Below are 20,205 nucleotides of genomic sequence, written 5' to 3'. Positions count from 1 at the left end.
AGTCCCAGCACGCCATGGCCCAGTCCCAGCACGCCATGGCACAGTCCCAGCACACCATGGCACACTCCCAGCAGTCAGTCGCGGAGAGCATCGACTGCCTGACGCACGTGCTGGATGGTGTCGCACACTCACAGGTTGAGGTCGCACAGTCCCTGGCGGGAATGTCTCACTCCCTGGACTCCGTCGCAGCGAACCTTTGGACACTGGTCGATACTGTTGCAGTGCTCCAGGACTGGCAGCGCCAGGTGTCGGTGGGGCGACGGGACACCTCCCCGCTCGCACCTCCGTCCCACAGTGAGGCCCGTGGTCCACCGGGGTCTCCGATGGAGGAGGAGGTTCACGGGATGTCCCTGAATGCTCGGCCTCCCCCCGTTCCACCCCTGGTGCATCGGGAGGGCAGCGGGCAGAGCAGGGTGGCACCACGTCATCTGAAACGCCCGCGGAGCAGCCTGGCCCATCAAGGCCGGGTTGCCCCAGGAAACGAGTGCCGACGGGGAGACATGTCGCGGGGCTTGATTCTCAGCAGTCTGCCTCCACTCCTGCTGTACCATCTGGGGATTCACTTAGACGTAGCGGTAGGGCCCGTAAGGCAATGAAGAGGGACACAGAGTAAGTTGGCACGGGTCAAGGGCACAGTTTAGTTGTAGGGGCTAGGGATTTTGTACATAATATTCACCATTAAACTCACTGTTGCACCGAACTTGTAAGACTGTGTGATTTTTCCATTGCTACAGGGATCGTGATGTTGACCGAGTGTCGCTGGGGTTGACGAGCGGTGAAACTTCGGTGCCGAGTGTGCAGTCCCATCCCCCCTCCCCCTCCCACAGTCGGACACTGTAGTCCTCGGCACTCTGACTCCAGCTACCCCACGCGGGCACGTGATGGAGTGTCCCTGAAGAACTCAGCGACCACCGAGATGGATGGTTCAGCTATTGCCATGAGTCAGACTTTATCTAACGATTCTGAGCTCACAGTTCATCGCTGATCGGGCTGTCATCATTCAACATGGCACTGATCACACCCGCTGACACAGCCATCAATGTCGTGCCATACCGTTGTGCCGCAGTGGTAAGGGTAATGTCGAAGTGGAGCAGTGTACCCGGAGCGGGGGTGCGGGGAGGGGGTGATGGTGGGAGTTGTGTGCTGTCCGTCCGCACGACTGGCAATGCAGGTGGTAGTGATAGTGTTCAGCGATGCCCTCGCACGCGACGCGTGAATCTTGCAGCCACCAACGCGTTGCGTGCCCGCTGTCCTCGCCGGTGCCGTCGTGCAGCCTCCTGGACATTACCAGCACCCGGGTCGTGTCTGTGTGCTGCGCCCGACGCAGCACCAACCTCCTCCACCTCCTCGTCCTCCTCAGCGTTGGCACCACTGCCAGTGGCTTCTCACTCCGACTCTTCCACCAGGGCATCTCCCCTCTGCATCGCGATGTTATGCAGCGCACAGCAGACCACAACAATGCGAGCGACCCTGTCGGGCTGGTACTGCAGGGCCCCTCCGGAGTGGTCCAGGCACCTGAATCTCATTTTCAACAGGCCGAAGCAGCACTCCACCACGCCCCTGGTTGCTGCATGGGCCTCATTGTAAAGGGTCTCCGCGTTGGTCTGAGGCCTCCGTATGGGTGTCATCAGCCAAGACCTCACTGGATAACCCCTGTCGCCCAGCAACCAGCCCCTCAGCCGGGGGGGGGGGGGGGGGGGGGGGCGTCCCTCAAACATAGCAGGGATGAACGACTGCGCAAGAATGTACGCATCATGTACACTCCCTGAGAACCTTGCGCACACGTGCATGATCTTCATATGGGGGTCGCATACCACCTGGATGTTCATGGAGTATGCCCCTTCCTGTTAGTGAACACTTCCCTGTTGCCTGCAGGTGGGCACATGGGGACGTGAACACCATCAATCACTCCCTGGACTATCGGTATCCCGGCCACGTTGGCAAATCCACGGGCTCATGCTTCTTGATTTTCTCGGTCCTCGGGAAAGGTTATGCAGCGGTCCGCGATGCGCGAACAGGGCGTCGGTCACGTCTTGGATGCACCTGTGGACCGATGCCTGCGATATCCCGGATGGGTCCCCACTCGGAGACTGGAAGGAACCGGTAGCCAAACAGAAAAACACCTATTTATCCCCACTCTATGCTCTCTGTTAGTTAACTAATCCTGTATTCATGCTAATACATTACCCCTAATTTCATGCACGCTTATCTTCTTCAACAGCCTTTTGTGCAGCACCTTGTTGAATGCCTTCTAGAAATCCAGATACACCACATCTACCAGTTCCCCATTGTTCACCGCACTCGTAATGTCCTCAAAGAATTCTAATAAATTAGTTAAACATAATCTGCCTTTCATGAACCCATGCTGCGTCTGCCCAATTAGACAATTTCTATCCAGATATCTCGCAATTTCATCCTTGATGATAGGTTCAAACATTTTCCCCATCCAATTACTACAGTGCAGAAAGAGGCGATTTGGCCCATTGAGTCTACACCGACCCTCTGAAAGAGCACCCCACCTAGGCCCATTCCCCCAACCTATCCCCGCAACCCCTCCTAACCTGCACATTTTTGGACACTAAGGGGAAATTTAGCATGGCCATCCATCTAACCTGCACATCTTTGGACTGTGGGAGGAAACCGGAGCACCTGGAGGAAACCCACGCAGACATGGGGAGAACGTACAAACACAGTCACCCAAGTTTGGAATTGAACCCGGGTCTTTCGCACTGTGGGGCAGCAATGCTAAGCATGGTGCCACCGTGCATTCTAAATGAAAATTTCAGCATTTCTTGGGCTTTCTAGAATAGCAACCCATTCTCTCTTAGATGTGACAGCTCTACAATTCAGATCAATTGGCATTCCTGTCCACAGGATTGACCTTCGTTAACCCCAGTCCCCCAGTGCCACAAATTTCAAATATGCATCCTTGTGTTTAAATTTCCTCTTGATTTGGCTTCTCCCACCTCTGCCATCTCTTCTCACACCCTACATCATTCTCCCAAAGTACTCTATTCTTCTGACTTCATTCTCTTGTCCATCACGGTCCTCTCTTCACCCCACCACTGTTGGACACCTAGATATTATCACAATCTAGATTCTGCTTCATAAACATCACTGTTTTTCAACCTCCACCTGCTCCTTTAAGGTTCTTTTGAAACTCAAATCTACATCTTTAACTACAGGCATGATTTAGCGACTGAGTTGCGCACAGTGCAGATCTGGGCGCAACGGCTGAATCTCACCAGAGCCCCAAATCAGGCTCTACGCCGGGCCGATCGCAAGTCACCCAACTCACTTCACTCGGCACGCTATGGATCTCGCCCTCACTGGCTGTGATCCAGATCTGCATATTTAAATGATTCATTAGGCTCATTTAAATACCTAGATGCCGTTTCTACCCACCGCCCGGAAGTCAGCAGCCACATCTTTAAGATCTTGCCAGAGCTCTGCTTAGCATTGGTTTACACAAATGTGCACCAGGCACGATGGTACCTTGGGGTGTCTCGCAGACCATTAGAGATCCCAGGTTGTCGTTGATAGGGCAGGGTGCCCAAGTGCCAGCTTGGCACTGCTAAGAGTCTGGCTCGAGAGAGCCTTGCCCATTTAAGGGTGAGGGGGTCCAAGGGGCCTTGAGAAGGGGGGAGGGGAAGGCAGTGGGGGGGGGGGGGGGGGGAGGGATGTGCAGAGATCAGGGCTGCTGTTCAAAATGGCACCCAGATCTGTAAAGAGCCATTCTTGCTGAGCTCTCCAGCAGGAAATCAACTAAAGTGTGGCCTCGTCGGGGAGAAACTCTCCTAGGCTCAAATGAACAAGGTACTACTGATATACTCCTAACATATGCATATAAACATACCATGACCTGCAGTGACCTTTAGGAAAAATATGAAAGCTGGGATACACAATTAATATCTAAAGAATAGGCAATGGTTGGCAGAGTGTGATAAATTCTCCTCATTACTTATCACTTGTGGATATCTTTTTGTTACGCTCCAAATGGTCTGTAGTTTGGAAAACAAAAATCAACTTCCACCCAAAAGGCATGAAATCAGTGATGTAATCATTCCACCTAGCCATTCATGCAAGAATGAGACTTGGATCCCATGTGACCAGCAATTTGTAAGTATTCTGATGCAGTTCACAGACCCCAGGTGGGGGAAATAATCATCGAAGCTTACTTTTCTTGAGGATGTTCCTCTGGAAATGTGCAGTGTATGCTCCACCCATTTATACTTGAATGTTGCTGTTGGGTCCTGCATTCGTCATAGGTCTACAATATTTACACAGCCTTATTCTAGTTACAGCTATGCTAAAGTCAATATTTTTCTTGCTTCTGGACTGTGATAGAAAGAGTCAACAACGCTCGTTAAGAAAACATAACAAAGCTGTATTTACGAATTATAACTGCATGCAGAAATGGCTGAAACTTGAAGTCAGACAGCAGTCAGCAAAACTGCTGTTTCCTTCTCAAGTTTGCGCTTTCACAGAGAATCAGCTCAGTATTTATACATTATCAGAATCAGGATTACGTGACTACAGCTTGGTCAGGAATTCGATCAGAAGTACAAACATAAGCAATATCATAAAACAGGTGTCACCTTGCTGACCTTTTAGGACTCTATGTCTCATACCATTATCTTGTCCTTTGATTGTATGTTTAAGAATCGGAGGAGACTTGTTCTGACCCTATCTTGTCGTATTTAAACTGCTTTGGGTTATGACGAGTTAGTCTTATCAGAATGTATGGAGCCCAGGCATTTCGGAACAGCTTGACCTTCTCTGATCTTATTCAGGCTTTAGGTCGTGCAAAGTCAGCTTTTCTTACATTGTACCCAGTAGTTGACCAGTTTTCCCATCATGCCATTATTTACTTTGTACAACATCACAGCTAGGTAAGCTGTACATCCATTTACAGGCTAACCTTAAAATTGTATCAGGTGGGCCTTTGGTGTGATAGAGGTGACAAGAGATATTCTCCCAATTTTCAAATGCCAGCTGTAAATTTGTCTTCCAGGAGGTTTGTTTCAATGAGAAGGAATGGGTAATATATTGTACACCAACAATGTTTAGACCTCTGCAGCTTGCCAATGATATTCGCAGCAGTAAATTGATTCAAGAAAGAGAACTAGTCTATATCAGATTTTATTTCCTTTTTGAGATTAAATTTTCATTTCAAATGATATTATATCTCGTGCCCCAGTGCTAAACAGTCTCAGCTCGTAAAAGCCAAATCTAACCAATAACCTTGTGATAAGAATCAAATTTAATTATATGGACGAATCTTTTACAACTAATGTGCTTCTGAAAAAAAAATAGGTAAGTAGTCAGAGCACAACAAAGGCTCAATAATATCAATTTTAATAGCACAGCATTGATTAATTTGCAATTGACAATAATGGTTTTAAGTTGTTTATTTGCTGATGTGCAAATTGTTTATTCCACAGCACATTCTTATTGTTCAGCGGCAGATGTCTGTACTGGAAGAAGAACTAGAGGAATTCCGTTTAGCTTTGAGGCAGTATGTGACATCTGCAACTGCACAAACAGGGTGTTTGCAGTAAGTATGAGATCTTTGTGAAATTGATGTTTGCAACTCTGTAAAGTTTATTCCAGTATTTATATTGAACTATGATTTACACCTCTTATACTCAGTTTACAATGCAGACAATTCTAACAGCAGTAAATGGAATAAAAAGGCAATAGGAAACTTGGCTCTTCTATGTACAAGTTCTGATACAGCTCTGGTAACACTTAACTTTGAGTGCCATCCATCTGATTTTCAGCTAGTTCAGGAATGCCTCATACTCACATCATTTTAATAAAGAGAAATTGGACAACCGTGGCTTAGTTTTCTATTGTTAAATGTTTATAAAATACTACATGCATATTTGACTAGACATATTCCATTTAGTTATATTTTTTAATTCATACTCCACCAGTTCTGGATTATGCAAAAAATGACAACCTCTTACGTAAACAGGGCGTTGTCCACTGAAGGAATTTAAGAGCACAACTAAAGCTGTTTATTTAAAAACTCTTTCAGAGGTGCATTAATACAATTGCCACTGATCTTGTTTTACACCAATGAGTTTTTTGAGTGGGTTGTGTCAAATGTTTTAAAAATCAATAACATAACTACCAGATATGAAAGAGTGGGAGAGTTTAAGACACATGTGATATTGGGGATTTTTCATCTATCATCTTCACCTTCACTTTCAGGAACAATTTGACATTTTACAAATGTAAAGCAAATGAAGAGTTAATGTTATGTTAAGCCACTAGAGGGAGCTAAGGGACAGCACTGGCTCTTGGGCTTGGGAAAGAGATTAGATTTGGAGCTGAAGAAAAGGGGCGGAATTCTCCGACCCCCCCCCCCCCCCACCATGGGGTCGGAGAATCGGCGCCGCGCGAATCGCGTCACACCGCCCCGATGCCGGGATGCAATTCTCCACAGTGCGGAGAATCAGCGTCGGCATGGTCGGCGCGGCGCTGGTCGGGGTATGCGCCTACTCTCCGGCCTGGGCCTACACGGGTCGGTGCGCCAATTCTCCGGCCCGGATGGGCCAAGCGGGCGTCAATAAAAAGTCCTGCCGGCGCCGTTCTAACATCCTCTGAGCCAGCGGGACCTCGGTGTTGAAGGGTCCGGGGGCGGCCCGTGGTGGGGGTAGGGGGGTCCGACCCCGGGAGGGCCTCCTTAGTGGCCTGGCCTCTCTGCCCCCCTGTGGCCTCCTTTCCTCCGCGCCGGCTCCTGTAGCCCTGCGCTATTTAGCGTCGGGGCTGGCGTGGGGAAGAAGGCCCCTGCACATGTGCTAGTTGGCGCCAGCCCAACTCCGCATGCGCAGACCCCGTAGCGCCGTGTTCAGGTTGGGATCGGCAGCTGGAGTGCCTCCTAGCCCCCTGTAAGCCGCAGAATGGGATCCCAGACTGGACGCTGACGCCGGAGTAAAACACTCCCGTTTTTACTCCGGCGTCGGCACTTAGCTGCCCGTTGAGACAATCCCGAACAAGATTCATAGTGTATTGCAGAGGTAGATAAGATATAATAGTTATAGTTAGTAGATAGAGATAGTGTTAGTTAATGTTGTTTAATTCTTACATGTATGTTTGCTATTCAGAATAAGTGTCAAACGCAAATTTAGTAGTGTTAATAAAATTAGTTTAGTGCTTCCAAAGAGCTTAGTGTATCTTTGTGATTACTACGCCATCCATCCTGGAAACCCCTCACAAACATCACCACAGAAAGTAGAGATCATGATAAATAAAATTCAAGATAGAAGTTGGAAATCACCTGTCAAACAATGAAGGCCTACTCTGAAGGAATGATGTCAGCACCAGTCTCTCAACAAGGCATGACTGTATCTTCAATTTCACTGTTTTCCTGCCTTTCAGTTTTAGAACATAGAACATAGAACAGTACAGCACAGAACAGGCCCTTCGGCCCTCGATGTTGTGCCGAACAATGATCACCCTACTTTAAACCCACGTAACCCGTATACCCGTAACCCAACAATCCCCCCATTAACCTTACACTACGGGCAATTTAGCATGGCCAATCCACCTAACCCGCACATCTTTGGACTGTGGAAGGAAACCGGAGCACCCGGAGGAAACCCACGCACACACAGGGAGGATGTGCAGACTCCACACAGACAGTGACCCAGCCGGGAATCGAACCCGGTTTTATTACAAAAGCACTTGATTTCCCGTTGTGCTTTATCCTTGCTGGACTCTTCCGAGCTCCACACAGCTGAGAATCCCCCAAAGTGCATAACAGCAGCTGAAATACTTTTGAAATCTAAACACATTTGTACTGCAGGAAACATAGCAGTCAATTTGCAAACAGGAATCTCCTATAAAACGGTGATGTGATAATGACAAAATATTTAGTTAATTATTGAAATTACATTCTTTCAGGGGTAAACATTGATCAGGACACTAAGGATACTTCTCCTATTTTTCTTTGAAATAATGTGGGATATTTTCTGTCCACCTGAGACAATAGACCATATTTTATACCTCATCCAAAAGACAGACACCTGAATTTTCATCAGCAAGGTGAGTAGTGGATGCTGGGAAAATCCACAAGTCTTCATTGTAGATGTGCAAGGGCATACTGTAGTCCGGTCACTTGGCAGTGAAAGGTATGCAGAGGCGGACAGTTTAAAAGGCTTGTGTTGATGCCCTGGACTTCATCCCAGTTTAAATAAAATAGATAGGTCTCACCTCATGGCCCCCATACCAGGCTGTGCCCCTCCAACCACCCCCTGACCATTCATGACCCCTATGCTGCATTATGTATTCTTGCCTGATAACCTGGCATCCATTACTCTGATGAAATACCTGAGCCTCAGAGAAAACATTTCTTGATTGAGAACTCTGGCTCTTTGATCTCTGCTGTCAATTTCACAATGTTTATTTACACAGGCTGACGAAGTTTCAGGTGCCTGTAGTTTGTTATTGATACTTTAAAGGGTCTGGATGATTGACCTTTTTATTGTCCTGTAGTAATATAGCTTTTTAATGGATTGAAAAGTAATGAATGAATGACTTTTTAAATTTACATATCCAATTGTCACCATGTTCATTACACCTCTGAGGTGACAAGAATCAGGACTCCTTAAAAACCTGGTTGGCCTAATCACATGATTATTGCCGAACAGTAGGACACACCTATCTCCACAACAAAGCCAGCTAGGTCGGGTGTGCCAGTTGCAGGATTTAGAACCAAACCATCCTTCACCATTAAAAGGCACTTCTGAAAATTGCACAGCCCATGAACGAGGTCAGGAATCCTGGAAGTAGGATCCATCTGTCATTTTTAAAAGGCTCTTGAGTCATCCCAACTTGGGGAAAATCCAGGCCAGAATCTCCAACCATGCAGCACTCCACTAGTACTGTACTGGAATGTCATGCTGAACCATTTTGTTTGAGTCTCTGGCGTGGAGGCATGAATCCACAACCTTCTAACTTAAAGATGAAAGTGTGATCCACAACTATTAAAGCTTGTTTAAGACATACAATAAATTATTTCCAGTAAACCACAATTTTAATGACATTCCTATTTAGATGTTGTATTTAACTGCTCAATATCAATGTTAACATAAATTATGCATTAATAATAGATTATATTTCTCATTAATTCCCATACCAGCCTCCCCGGACAGGCGCCAGAATGTGGCGACTAGGGGCTTTTCACAGTAACTTCATTGAAACCTACTCGTGACAATAAAGCGATTTTCATTTTCATTTCAATTACTACTTTATATATCCATTATTTTACTAATTGCAAATCATTGTTTTTTTTTCAAGTGTTTCTGTGCAGAAACTTTCAGCTGAATCCCGTTTTACACTTTACGAATTTTGGGAGAACACTAATCTCTGGAAAAAGTAAGTAATGTGACAATCTGGTTAGAGACTGCACTAGATGAATAATAAACTTGATGGAATAGCAAACAATAAGCAATAGTGATGTCAGCTGCACTGTTTAGCAGCTGCGGAAAATGAGCAACATAAATTCACCCGCTTGCTATATTTTTCTACAAACCTATAAATCTTGTAAATTCTAATACATATAAAAATGAATGGTATTGAAAAGGATTTGTATGGTGATGATGCTAATGAAATACAATGGTTGGGAATTTTCTTGGAATTGTTTCCACTTAGTGGCATTATGTCATTGGACATAATACTGCTGATTCCATTGACAATGGAATTCCTGATTATGCATATAACATCTCCTTGTCCTTGGCAACTGACTGGGGCTTAATGAGACCATTCACATCTTTGGTGAGATAATTGACCCCAACCTAAGCTTCAGACCAAATATCCACCCTGTGATGATATGCATGAGGCAAGTTTGTACATGCTATGCACAACCTCTGACCACTAGTTGGCAGTGTAAACCCATCATGTGACCCAGTGGTCTGGGAGGTCGGAGTAGGTCATACTGGAGGATAGATGTATTTTGCTGTAGTTACACAATAGTTAATTAGTGTTAGTATTTATTATTTTATTTATCCTATCATCCTAAGTTATCTTATCATGCAGTTGTTCTACAATAAATTATTTAAACTAAATGTTCTATAGTTTATCATTCACTTTGGTCAGTCTACAGAACATGACATGCTCTTTAACTGAGACTGTCTACATCCATCTTCATACATGTCCAAATTCATCCTACCTCAGCTCATCTAATGCTGAAACCCTCACCATTACCTTTCAGAACATTACAACATAGGAAAGAGGAGCAGATTTAGGCCTAATTGACCCTTAAATGTGCTCCACAATTCAGCAACATCATAACTGAACATTTACATCAACTCTGCTTTTCCACTCTATCCCGATAACCCTAAATTTCTTTATTAACTGGTGATCTCAGTCTTGAATATACGCATTGTCTGAGCATCAGGTGCATTCTAGGGTACAGAATTCCAGAAATGTACATTGTTCAATGAAATGAACTCTCCTTATCTTAGTGCTAAGTGTCCAAATCCTTAATCTGAGACTGACCATTAGTTTTAGACTCATTCTTCCCAACAAAGTGGATAATTTCAGATTTCCTCAGACCATACTTTATTTGTTACTTTCCCCAATCACTGAATCAGTTTATAACCCTTTGCAGCCTCTTTACATTCTCCTTACCTTTCACTTTCCCACTTAGTTTTGTATTGTCAACCAAATTTGATCAATTGCACTGGTCTCTTCCTCTAAATCATTGATATATTGTAAATGGCTGAGACTCACGCAGTGATCCTTGCAACACTTTACATGGCCCAGTTATTCCTAATTTGCTCTCTGTCTTCAATTCTCAATTGACGTTAATGTATTATTCAAATTCTATCAGCTCTAATGGATAACAAACTTGATTATACCAATTATCTCCGAACTGACCTCCATCTTTAAATGAGAGAGGCCAAAACGAGAACTGCACAGGGCGCCAAACCATTTGTGATGCAACCGGCTCCCGTAGGCGAAATCAGGATCCCGCCGAAGCGTGGCAAGAAACCAATAATCACCACTTAAGCCCTATTCCCATACAATTAACAGGTGCCACCCCATATCCAGAGGCCTCCCAGCAAGTGGTCACACTGGCACTGATTAGTACGCTTTTTTGAAAACGTGAACATGGCAGATGGGCTGCTGTGGGGACCCGAGGAGATGAGTAACCATCTTCGCTCACAGGCAATGAGCCACGGGCACTGGGCTTGTTGCCCCTTTGCTCGGAGGAGGCTGGGGGGACAAGTAGGGGGATGCAGCCCCAGTTGTGGATGTGCTGCCATTACGAGCTGGGGTATCAGGACTGGTGGGTGGGTTTTGGAGCTGAGGAGTGGGCGTATCGGTGCTGGGGGGCAACCAAGCGAGGATCCTCCATGCCAACCCCTGGATCTTGTGTAGCCCTTCCGGGCAACCCTAGTTCCTGCCTGTTTGCCCCACCAACCACCAATAACTCCCACTGACTGTGGAGGCCCCTGATTGTGAGGCTGGAGGCCATTCCTAAGAGGGAATTGGAAATTGTGGTTAAGTGAACACTTCACACATCCCAAATGGAACCTCAGTGGTGCGCATGTCATCTGGCATGTGGGGCGCATTGCCTAAAATCCCAATCACACCTTGATGAATAGACACTGTGTTTGAACATTGCAGGACGCAGCAACCAACCTCCAAACACCCAGGGGATGGGTCCCAGCCCCGGGCACATGTCCGCAACCAGGGTTTGGTGATGTTCTCTTCGAGTATCTGGATTGCAGGGTGTGCGGTCCGGTGAGAAGGGCCACCCCCTCACCATGGCCGGGTGTATGTGAGCAGGGCATGATGGTCAGCCCACATTGTGGAACAAAGAAACAGAGGCGCCACACTGAGGCTTTTTTAATTTGTCTCGGACAAGTATACACCACTGCCCTACTCTCCCGATGGTGTCCCACCCTCCCTCCCTCCCCCTCCACCCCCCAATGCCTCTCCCGCAACCAAGCATGCATAGTCCCTTCCTTACCCCCTACCTACCCCCTCTCCCCCAGCATGCCCTCACAGTGATCTTTGACATGTTTGGCCTTCCTTCCTCTACCATTGCGTCTAGGTGTACACCCAGGATGCACATCAGAGGTGGTGGCAGCCAGGTGCTCATCGTGTCCTGTGGCCTTCGATGCCCTGTTGGGTGTCCTCTGGGGCCAGTGGTCCTCAGCCTAATTGATGGCGACAAATACACAGCCATGTCACCCTTTTCTGGCTGCTGAATTCGAGACACGGCTTCATCAGAGAGGTGGAATTCAGAGGAACTGGTGGCTCCCTTCGCCAGTCCATTGGGTGCGTCCATGTTGTCATCCAGCGCCCCCTCCTCCCAATTGATGTCCATAGGGCCCTGGGGTTCACCTCAACCAATCAACTGGATTAAGCCCCAGCTGTCCCTGCATCCTGTGGCTGTGCCAGCCCTGGAGGCTCCCAATGTCCTCGCCATGGTGTTGGCGCCCTCGGCAATGCTCCTCAGTGACTGGGATACTCTCTGCAGTGCCTAAGAAATGCCAACCTGGAACTGGAACAAGCTCTGCAATGCCTCGGCCATTCTCAACTGAGACCAGGACATGTCCTGCAGTGCCTCATCAAGGTTTGCCTGGTACTGAGTCATGTCGCCCAGCGAGTTGGACAGTCTAGCGAGGCCCTCAGCCATGGCCATCACCGACTGCACCACGCCTTGGACACCTCTACTAATGCTGCTGACGTCATGCACCAGGCTCTCCATTGCGGCCGCCACCCTAGCAGTGTTGGTCTCGGTCTCACATTGCCTGTGCCTACAGCCTCTGGGACTCCTTCAATCAGCTATGGACCTGCTGGAGTGTCGCTGACATCTCTCTGTGACTATCACGGCCACATCCTAACTTCGGCACCAGCTTCAGGTAAACATGTTCTAGAGGTTCAGCATCTGACTTGCACCCAGCTGGGTCCAGGGATCCAACAGACGTCCGACTGCTGTCTCGCCTGAGTGTTATTGCCTCCACCTGATGTGCATCTGTGACTGTGAGGTGCTTACCAGAATGTGCCACAGAAGCCTGACCAATAACATTGCCCATCGAGATGCGTTCTCTGTGCTGGTGGATGGTGGAATGGCATCAGTGATGCATGCTTGGAGCGCTCCTCGGCGGTGGCCTTATAGCAGGCAGGAGGAGGGGACCTCACCGGATGGGCTGGCGCCGTCACACTTGACAAGTCCTCTGGGTGGGATCCGGTGGATACTCATCTCATCAGTGCAGAAAGAGTACTCACGGATCGGGACACCATTTTAAAGGCATCCAGATGTGTTGACCCCCCCCTCCCCCTACCTCAGCGACCCTACCATAGCCTCCAGACCGCCTCACTTCACCCAACTTGCCTCTTCCAGGGTCACGAGCCCCACCTCATCCCACCTCTTATGGCAAGGAACCCTCCAGCTCAACCCCTGGCATGGGCAATCTGGCACCTGGGCAGCACCGGTTGGCACTGCCAGGGTGTTTGTATGGCAGTGCCAAGGTGCCCAGGTGTCAGTGCTAATACCAGGGTGCCACTCTGAGCTCCCCGACCACCCAAGTGTCTACAATGGTCTGGGGGACTCCCTAGGTGCCCTTACAACTAGTCCACATTTGTGTGGACCAGTACTTAATGGCATCCTGGCGAAGTCTCCCAGGCCAGGCCACCAGGTCACGCGCGGTGAGAGAATCCGGTGAACGCATATTTAAATTAGACTAATGATTCATTTAAATGTGCAAATCTGCATCGCGCCCAGCGAGGGCAAAATCCAGGTCGCAATGCCTCGCGAGGTTTGGTTCAACCTCGTGAGACGTCTCTAGTGTTCTGAATTTTGCAAGTGGCCTAATCGCAATACCAAGTCGGGTGCGACGAGGCCATTAAATCACGCCCAAATATAAGTAAAAGTATTTGATGTAAATGCAGATTCCAACATCTTTTCCCCCAAATAATATTGGTGGAAGAATTTTCCCGCCAATATGTATGCCTGAGCAGTTCGCATGCTATGGGCAACACGGTGGCACAGTGGTTAGTACTGCTGCTTCACAGCGTCAGGGACTTGAGTTCAATTCCAGCTATGAGTGACTGTGTGGAATTTGTACTTTCTCCCCGTGTCTGAGTGGGTTTCCTCCAGGTGCTCCGGTTTCCTCCCACTGTCAAAAGATGTGCAGGTCAGGCGGATTGGCCATGCTAAAATTGCTCCTTAGTGTCCAAAGATGTGCAGCTTAGGTGGGGTTGCAGGGTTAGGGCAGGGGATTGGGCCTAGGTAGGGAGCTGTTTCAGAGGTTTAATGCAGACTCGAGAGGCCAAATGGTCTCCTTCTGCACTGTAAGGATTCTATGTCTGTATCTGAAGTAACTGCCACGACATGGAACAGAAGGGGGCGGATGTATCTCATTTGAACCAACACTGAACATAATTAGAGTTGTATGCATAATTTAAACTGGGGCTACCAGTGGTGGCCATGAGCTGAGCGGTCGCACAAAAGGTGGCTCTGACCTAACATCTTCAACTACAGCCTTCTAACCCCAGCAAACGGGCACCAAAAGTACCTACAATCCCCCAGCCTAGCTCCCAGCAACCGCACTGACTAGAAGAATGGGAAAAAAAATCAGCCGCCGATGCGAAAAGCCAGCCAAGAAAGGGGAGGGAAACCTCAGCCATACGTGGTGGAACGGAACCAGGGAGTGCCAAACCCACAGAGTTCCAAGCGCAGACCCAGGCGCTGATGGACAAGCTTACGGGCTCTAACACCTCCGAGCTTCAGTGACACAGGGAGGAGTTGAGAAGAGACCTGCTGGCAGCCTTCAAAACAGCAGTGGAAACTACGACGGCCCCCCATGAGGGAAGCAATGGCCAACATGGAGCGGAGGCTAGAAGTCCAGAGACAACAGCAAGAGGCCACAATGGACCAAAGGGACCAGATCGCGGTGCTTGAGGCCAAGGTGGCGAGTCTGATCAGAACTCAGAAGGGGCTAAAAGATAAAGTTGACGATCAGGGGAACAGATCGCGTTGACAGAACTTGAGAATCGTGGGTCTGCCGGAAGGAACAGAGGGGAGGAACCCAAAGGAGTCACAGTGGTGATGCTTGGGAAGCTGGTCGGTGAGGAAGGCTTCGCCTGCCCATAGGTGGCATTGGCAGTGGCCCAAAGTGGGGGAGCTATCGCAGGCAATGATCGAGGGGCTCCACAAATACAAGGACAAAGAGTGGATCTTGAGGTGGGCGAAAGGCGCAAGAGGATGCAAATGGGAAGGACATTCCATCCGCTTGTACCACGAGATTGAAGCAGACCTGGTCAAACGTCGGACCGGATTCAAATGACAAATCCGCCCTGTACAAAAGTGGGGTGCGGTTTGGCATGCTGTACCCTGCCAATCTATAGGTTACATACCATGGGAAGGAACATTATTTCAACGATCCGGAGGAAGCCAACAGGTTTGTCCAGAAGAAGGACTAGGCAAACAGTGATAGAGCGCAATGGCATGAACGCAAGCTCCAAAAAGAAGAGAGGGGTATGTAATTATAAATACATATATATATATAGACAAGTAAAGGATTAATTATTATATCTCAGTATAACACAACCACTAGAGGGCAACACTAGATCCCACTATAAATATGAGAACTCAAAGGACCTTGGGGCTTTTCCAACTAGGAGTGACGAGACAGTAGAGTGTAAGAGAGAAATTAGTTATTACTTTAATATAGATTACTTGATTACTAGTTATAGTTCTGTGGAGTATGCAAACTCAATATTAATCAATCGTTATTCAATAAATCAGTTTTGTTTTAAGTTAGAGATTGGTGGTTTCTTCAGAATCACACCATCAGACCATTCTGGATTACAAAGCAGAGTAACGATATATTACCAAAAAGTAATATAACATAGTACCAGGTCATTGGCTACATAAACTAGCTAGCATAATCCAGCAAGATTAGAAAAAAGAAAAAACTAATAAGCTATTCGACTTGAGAAGCATCATCCTCAGACTGCAGAACTTCGAAGAATCCAGAATCGATAGATAAAGCTCAAGCTCCTCGACACCTAAGGATCACCGGTAACCTAAATGTAAACTGGCATTTGTTCAAAATTCCAAATTTATTTAGAAGCTTCCAATTTGAATAATGCTACCGATGCTTGTAAAATTGCTCTGCTACTAACTATGGCTGGTCAACATGCAATTGAGATCTACAATTCCTTTCAGTACAAGGAGGGTCAAGACAAAACAAAGTTTTTTTTATAATTCTTTCAAAATTGGATGACCATTGTAAAATCCAAACTAATCATAGAATTTACAGTGCAGAAGGAGGCAATTTGGCCCATCGAGTCTGCACCGGCTCTTTGAAAGAGCATCCTACCCAAACCCACACCTCCACCCTATCCCCATAACCCTACCCAACACTAAGGGCAATTTTGGACACTCAGGGCAATTTATCACGGCCAATCCACCTAACCTGCACATCTTTGGACTGTGGGAGGAAACACGAGCACCCGGAGGAAACCCACGCACACACGGGGAGAACGTGCAGACTCCACACAGACAGTGACCCAAGCCAGGAATCGAACCTGGGACCCTGGAGCTGTGAAGCAATTGTGCTAACCACTATGCTACCGTGCTGCCTAATGAAACGTTTGAGCTTTTTTAATTTAAGAAGACATTGCAAAACAAGGCTGAATCATTTAACAGCTTTGTTACTGATCTGAGACTGCTAGCACAATCCTGTAACTTCTCTGCACTGAATGATTCTATGATTCCAGACCAAATAGTGTTTGGCATTAATGATGAACAGCTTCGAGAAAGATTACTTTGGCAAATGGATCTAGATCCAGAAATTGCGATTGAAATGTGTCTTGCTCACCAACAATCAAAATATCAATACCAAGAGTATTGTCTCCGTGAAAAGGGCGTGAAACTTCGCCAAAAGGTAGAGTGTGTTAAGGCAGTGTCACGGATGAAGAAGATGCACATTTCGGATGGCAGCCATCTTGCGCACACACATTCTAACCCTGCACATGCGCACTTCATAAAAAGATGCGAGACGGACAAAGCCAATCTGCGCAAGCGCGGAAAAGTGTTGTGTGTAATGACGTCAAGGTCATGACGTGTTCAAGGTGTGGAAACTCCCACTTTCAAAAAAAATGCCCTGCCAGAGGAAAATGTTGCTCATAATGTGGCAAATTAAACTATTTTGCTGCTCCATGCAGACCACACTTGCATTTAAATCTGCTAAACCGATTTCAAGATAGATCAATGTAAGAAGTGTTGAATCCAAGGAAGATTTAGAACAGAATTTTTCAACAGATACAGATGGTTACTCTCTGGAAAACACTTTCTTTGTAGGAATCATAAAAAATTTGATAACTCCACTGAAATAACATCACCTCTTAAATTAATAAACTCTATTAATTCTGGTTGCAGCAGTCAACACATGGCGATGGCGAAAAAGAGGAAGCAGTCGACGGCCATTTTGAATGGCCCATGAGCGACGACAGGCTCAAGTAAAAAGGGCCAGGCCCATAGGGTGGGTCGTGTCGCGTCTTTTCGTCCGACGTCATTTCGTCCAACGACACTTCGTCCACGTCTTTTGGTCCAACGTCTTTTTGCCCGCCCGTCTTTTGGTCCAACGTCACTTCGTCCAATTAACCAATTACAAATCAACTCCGTATAAAAGCATTTAATTGATAGAAAGCAGGCACAATACAGCAAGTGAATTTAATTGCTAAAATGCAAGTAATTGATGAAATGCAAGTAAAATGCAAGCTGAAAAATGCAGTTAAAAAGTTAAAAAATCTAAAAATGCATTTAAAAAGATCTAAAAGTTTACTAAGGATGAATTCCCGAAATTACTTAAAATTGATGTAAATTGTGAGCAACATTCCTCAAGAAATCAATTTTCGCTGTAGGAACATATTCAACGACCAATCTTTTGAGGCGTTCAGTTATTTTCTTGTATCGCGGACATGACGTCGACTGATCTCCCCGAAGAATTTGAGCCTTTTTGCCTATTATTAGCCCTTCCCTGAACTTTGCCATTTCTGGATGGGCGAATTCGGGATTAGGAAAGAGACCGATAATATCTATCCTTTAACGAGGCTCGTTAAAGGGGAGAGAACGATAATAACTATCCTTTAACGAGGCTCGTTAAAGGAAAGAGGCTGGTAATAAAGATCCTTTATTGTATATTATGTGCATTTGAGAAGATTTCTATTTACAAAAGTTAAAGTGGAGTGGAGTGCTACTAAGCAAGTTTGGTCATGCTAAATTACTATGCTACTAAAAAAGTCTTTGACAAAAAAAATCATCCGACAAAAACACGTAAAAAGTCACAAAAATTCTTTGACAAAAAAAATCATTCGACAAAAACACTCAAAAAGTCACAAAAATTCTTTGACCAAGAAAATCATCCGACAAAAACACGTAAAAAGTCACAATAATTCTTTGACGAAAAAAATCACCGGACAAAATGACGTTGGACCAAAAGACGAGCGGACAAAAAGACGTTGGACCAAAAGACGTGGACGAAGTGTCGTTGGACGAAATGACGTCGGACGAAAAGACATAGCACCAGGGTGGGTATGGTTTACCCCACAAGAGGGGGGGCATCTCTGCCCACCCCATCCTGATAGTAACAGGGAATGTGAGGGGCCTCAATAGGCCGATGCAGAGATCCAGGGCGCGATCTTCTGGCCTCATCGCGCTCTCACTCAAGCAAAACAAGACCGGTGAATAGTGGCAGAGGCCAAAAACGGGATTCGCGCCAGGTGCCAAACTGTTTGCGATGCAAATGGCCTGCTACCGTAGCGAGAAACCAATTATCACCACTTAAGCCCCATTTCCATACAATTAATGAGAGCTACCTCTTATCCAACAACCATCGTCATTCAGGAAGTAGTCCTGAGCAAGTAGCCATGCTGCTTCCAACAAGTACTCCTTTTTAAAAACGTGAACCTGGCGGATGGGCTTCTGTGGGGAGCTGAGGAGGTGAGTAGCCATGATTGCTCACAGGCAAAGAGCCTGGGGGCGCTGGGCTTGCTGCCCCTGTGCTCGGGTGAGAGTGGAGGTCCCTCGGCTGAGTGTGGGGGACACTCCGCAGGGGTGGGCCCCCATGGGTGGGTGGGGAGAGGTGCTGGGGGAGGGGGATTGGGGGGCGGGACAACCACTTATGGCACCAGCATGCCAACCACTGGATTGTGTACGCGTTCCGGGGGCAACCCTTGTCCCTGCCCAACTGCCCGAATCATCACCAATAACCCCCACCGACTGCCGAGGCCTCTGGCAGAGCAGTTGAAGGCCTCTAGGGAATTGACAATAATGGTTAAGTGAGCGCTTCACACAACCTAAGTGTATTCCCGTGGGTGGGCAGGTCATGTAGCATGTGGGAGTCATTGCCTAGCATCCAAATCAGACCGCGATGCCTGGACAACTGCGGGAGGCGTCACCACAGACGCAGGAGCCAACATCCAAACACCCAGGGGATAGGACACAGCTCCAGGGGACATGTCTATGGCTGGAGGGTAGGTGAGTGGCACAGTGAGAGGTCCAGTACCCGGTCAGGTTGTGAGTGGGTGTCTGGTGTACAGGTTCTGGAGCCCAGTGAGGGGGGCCCGCTGTGGCTGGGTGTGCATGAACGGGGCGTTCCGATGGTTGGGGGGGGGGGGGGGGTGCGGAATCAGTGAGGGGATGCATGGTCCCAGGGTGGGAGCCACCGCTGATGGTAAGTCTAACACCCTCTCTCAATGCCTTACAGATACTGAACACTATGGCAGGGATGTTGGACGCAGAGGTAGCCTTAGTTGTGCTGGTGCTACGTGATGCAGCCAGATGCTGGAGAAAGTGGCAGCAGCAACGCCTGCAGATGCTTGAGGCAGACACTGGCCACCAATCAGGCTTGGGAGATGTCACCCAGTACCAGGCTAACCTTGATGAAGTGCTGCGGCTATGTCCAACTCTCAGCTGGGAATGGCCAACGTGCTGCGGACCTTGTCCTGTACTCAACTGGAAATGGCTGAGGCACTGTAGAGGATGTGTCCCAGTCACTGAGGAGGATCGCCGAGGATCGACACCGTGTTGCAGACATTGGGGAACTGACAGGGCCAGCAGAGCCAGATGATGCAGGGGCAGCCAGGGTTCGAACCTGCTGCCTATCCATCCCAAACTGGACCCCAGGGATCTAAGGCACCGACCGGGCGGAGAGGCACTGAGTGCCAACC

The 20,205-nt window shown here is 47.5% G+C and overlaps 1 protein-coding gene across 1 annotated transcript in view; it reads left to right on the top strand.

Annotated features, from left to right (window-relative positions):
- The window catches only part of necab1 (N-terminal EF-hand calcium binding protein 1), a 310,466-nt gene that overhangs the window by 266,793 nt on the left and 23,468 nt on the right, over positions 1 to 20,205 (top strand). The window contains exons 10-11 of the mRNA XM_038809077.1: positions 5,445 to 5,557; positions 9,310 to 9,387. Coding sequence (XP_038665005.1) covers positions 5,445 to 5,557; positions 9,310 to 9,387 — 191 coding nt within the window. The remainder of the gene's footprint in view (positions 1 to 5,444; positions 5,558 to 9,309; positions 9,388 to 20,205) is intronic.

This window comes from Scyliorhinus canicula, chromosome 10, assembly GCF_902713615.1.
Source record: "Scyliorhinus canicula chromosome 10, sScyCan1.1, whole genome shotgun sequence".
Lineage (NCBI taxonomy): Eukaryota > Metazoa > Chordata > Chondrichthyes > Carcharhiniformes > Scyliorhinidae > Scyliorhinus > Scyliorhinus canicula.
The sequence above is the reverse complement of the archived record's forward strand: the minus strand, read 5'-3'. Positions and strand labels throughout refer to the sequence as shown.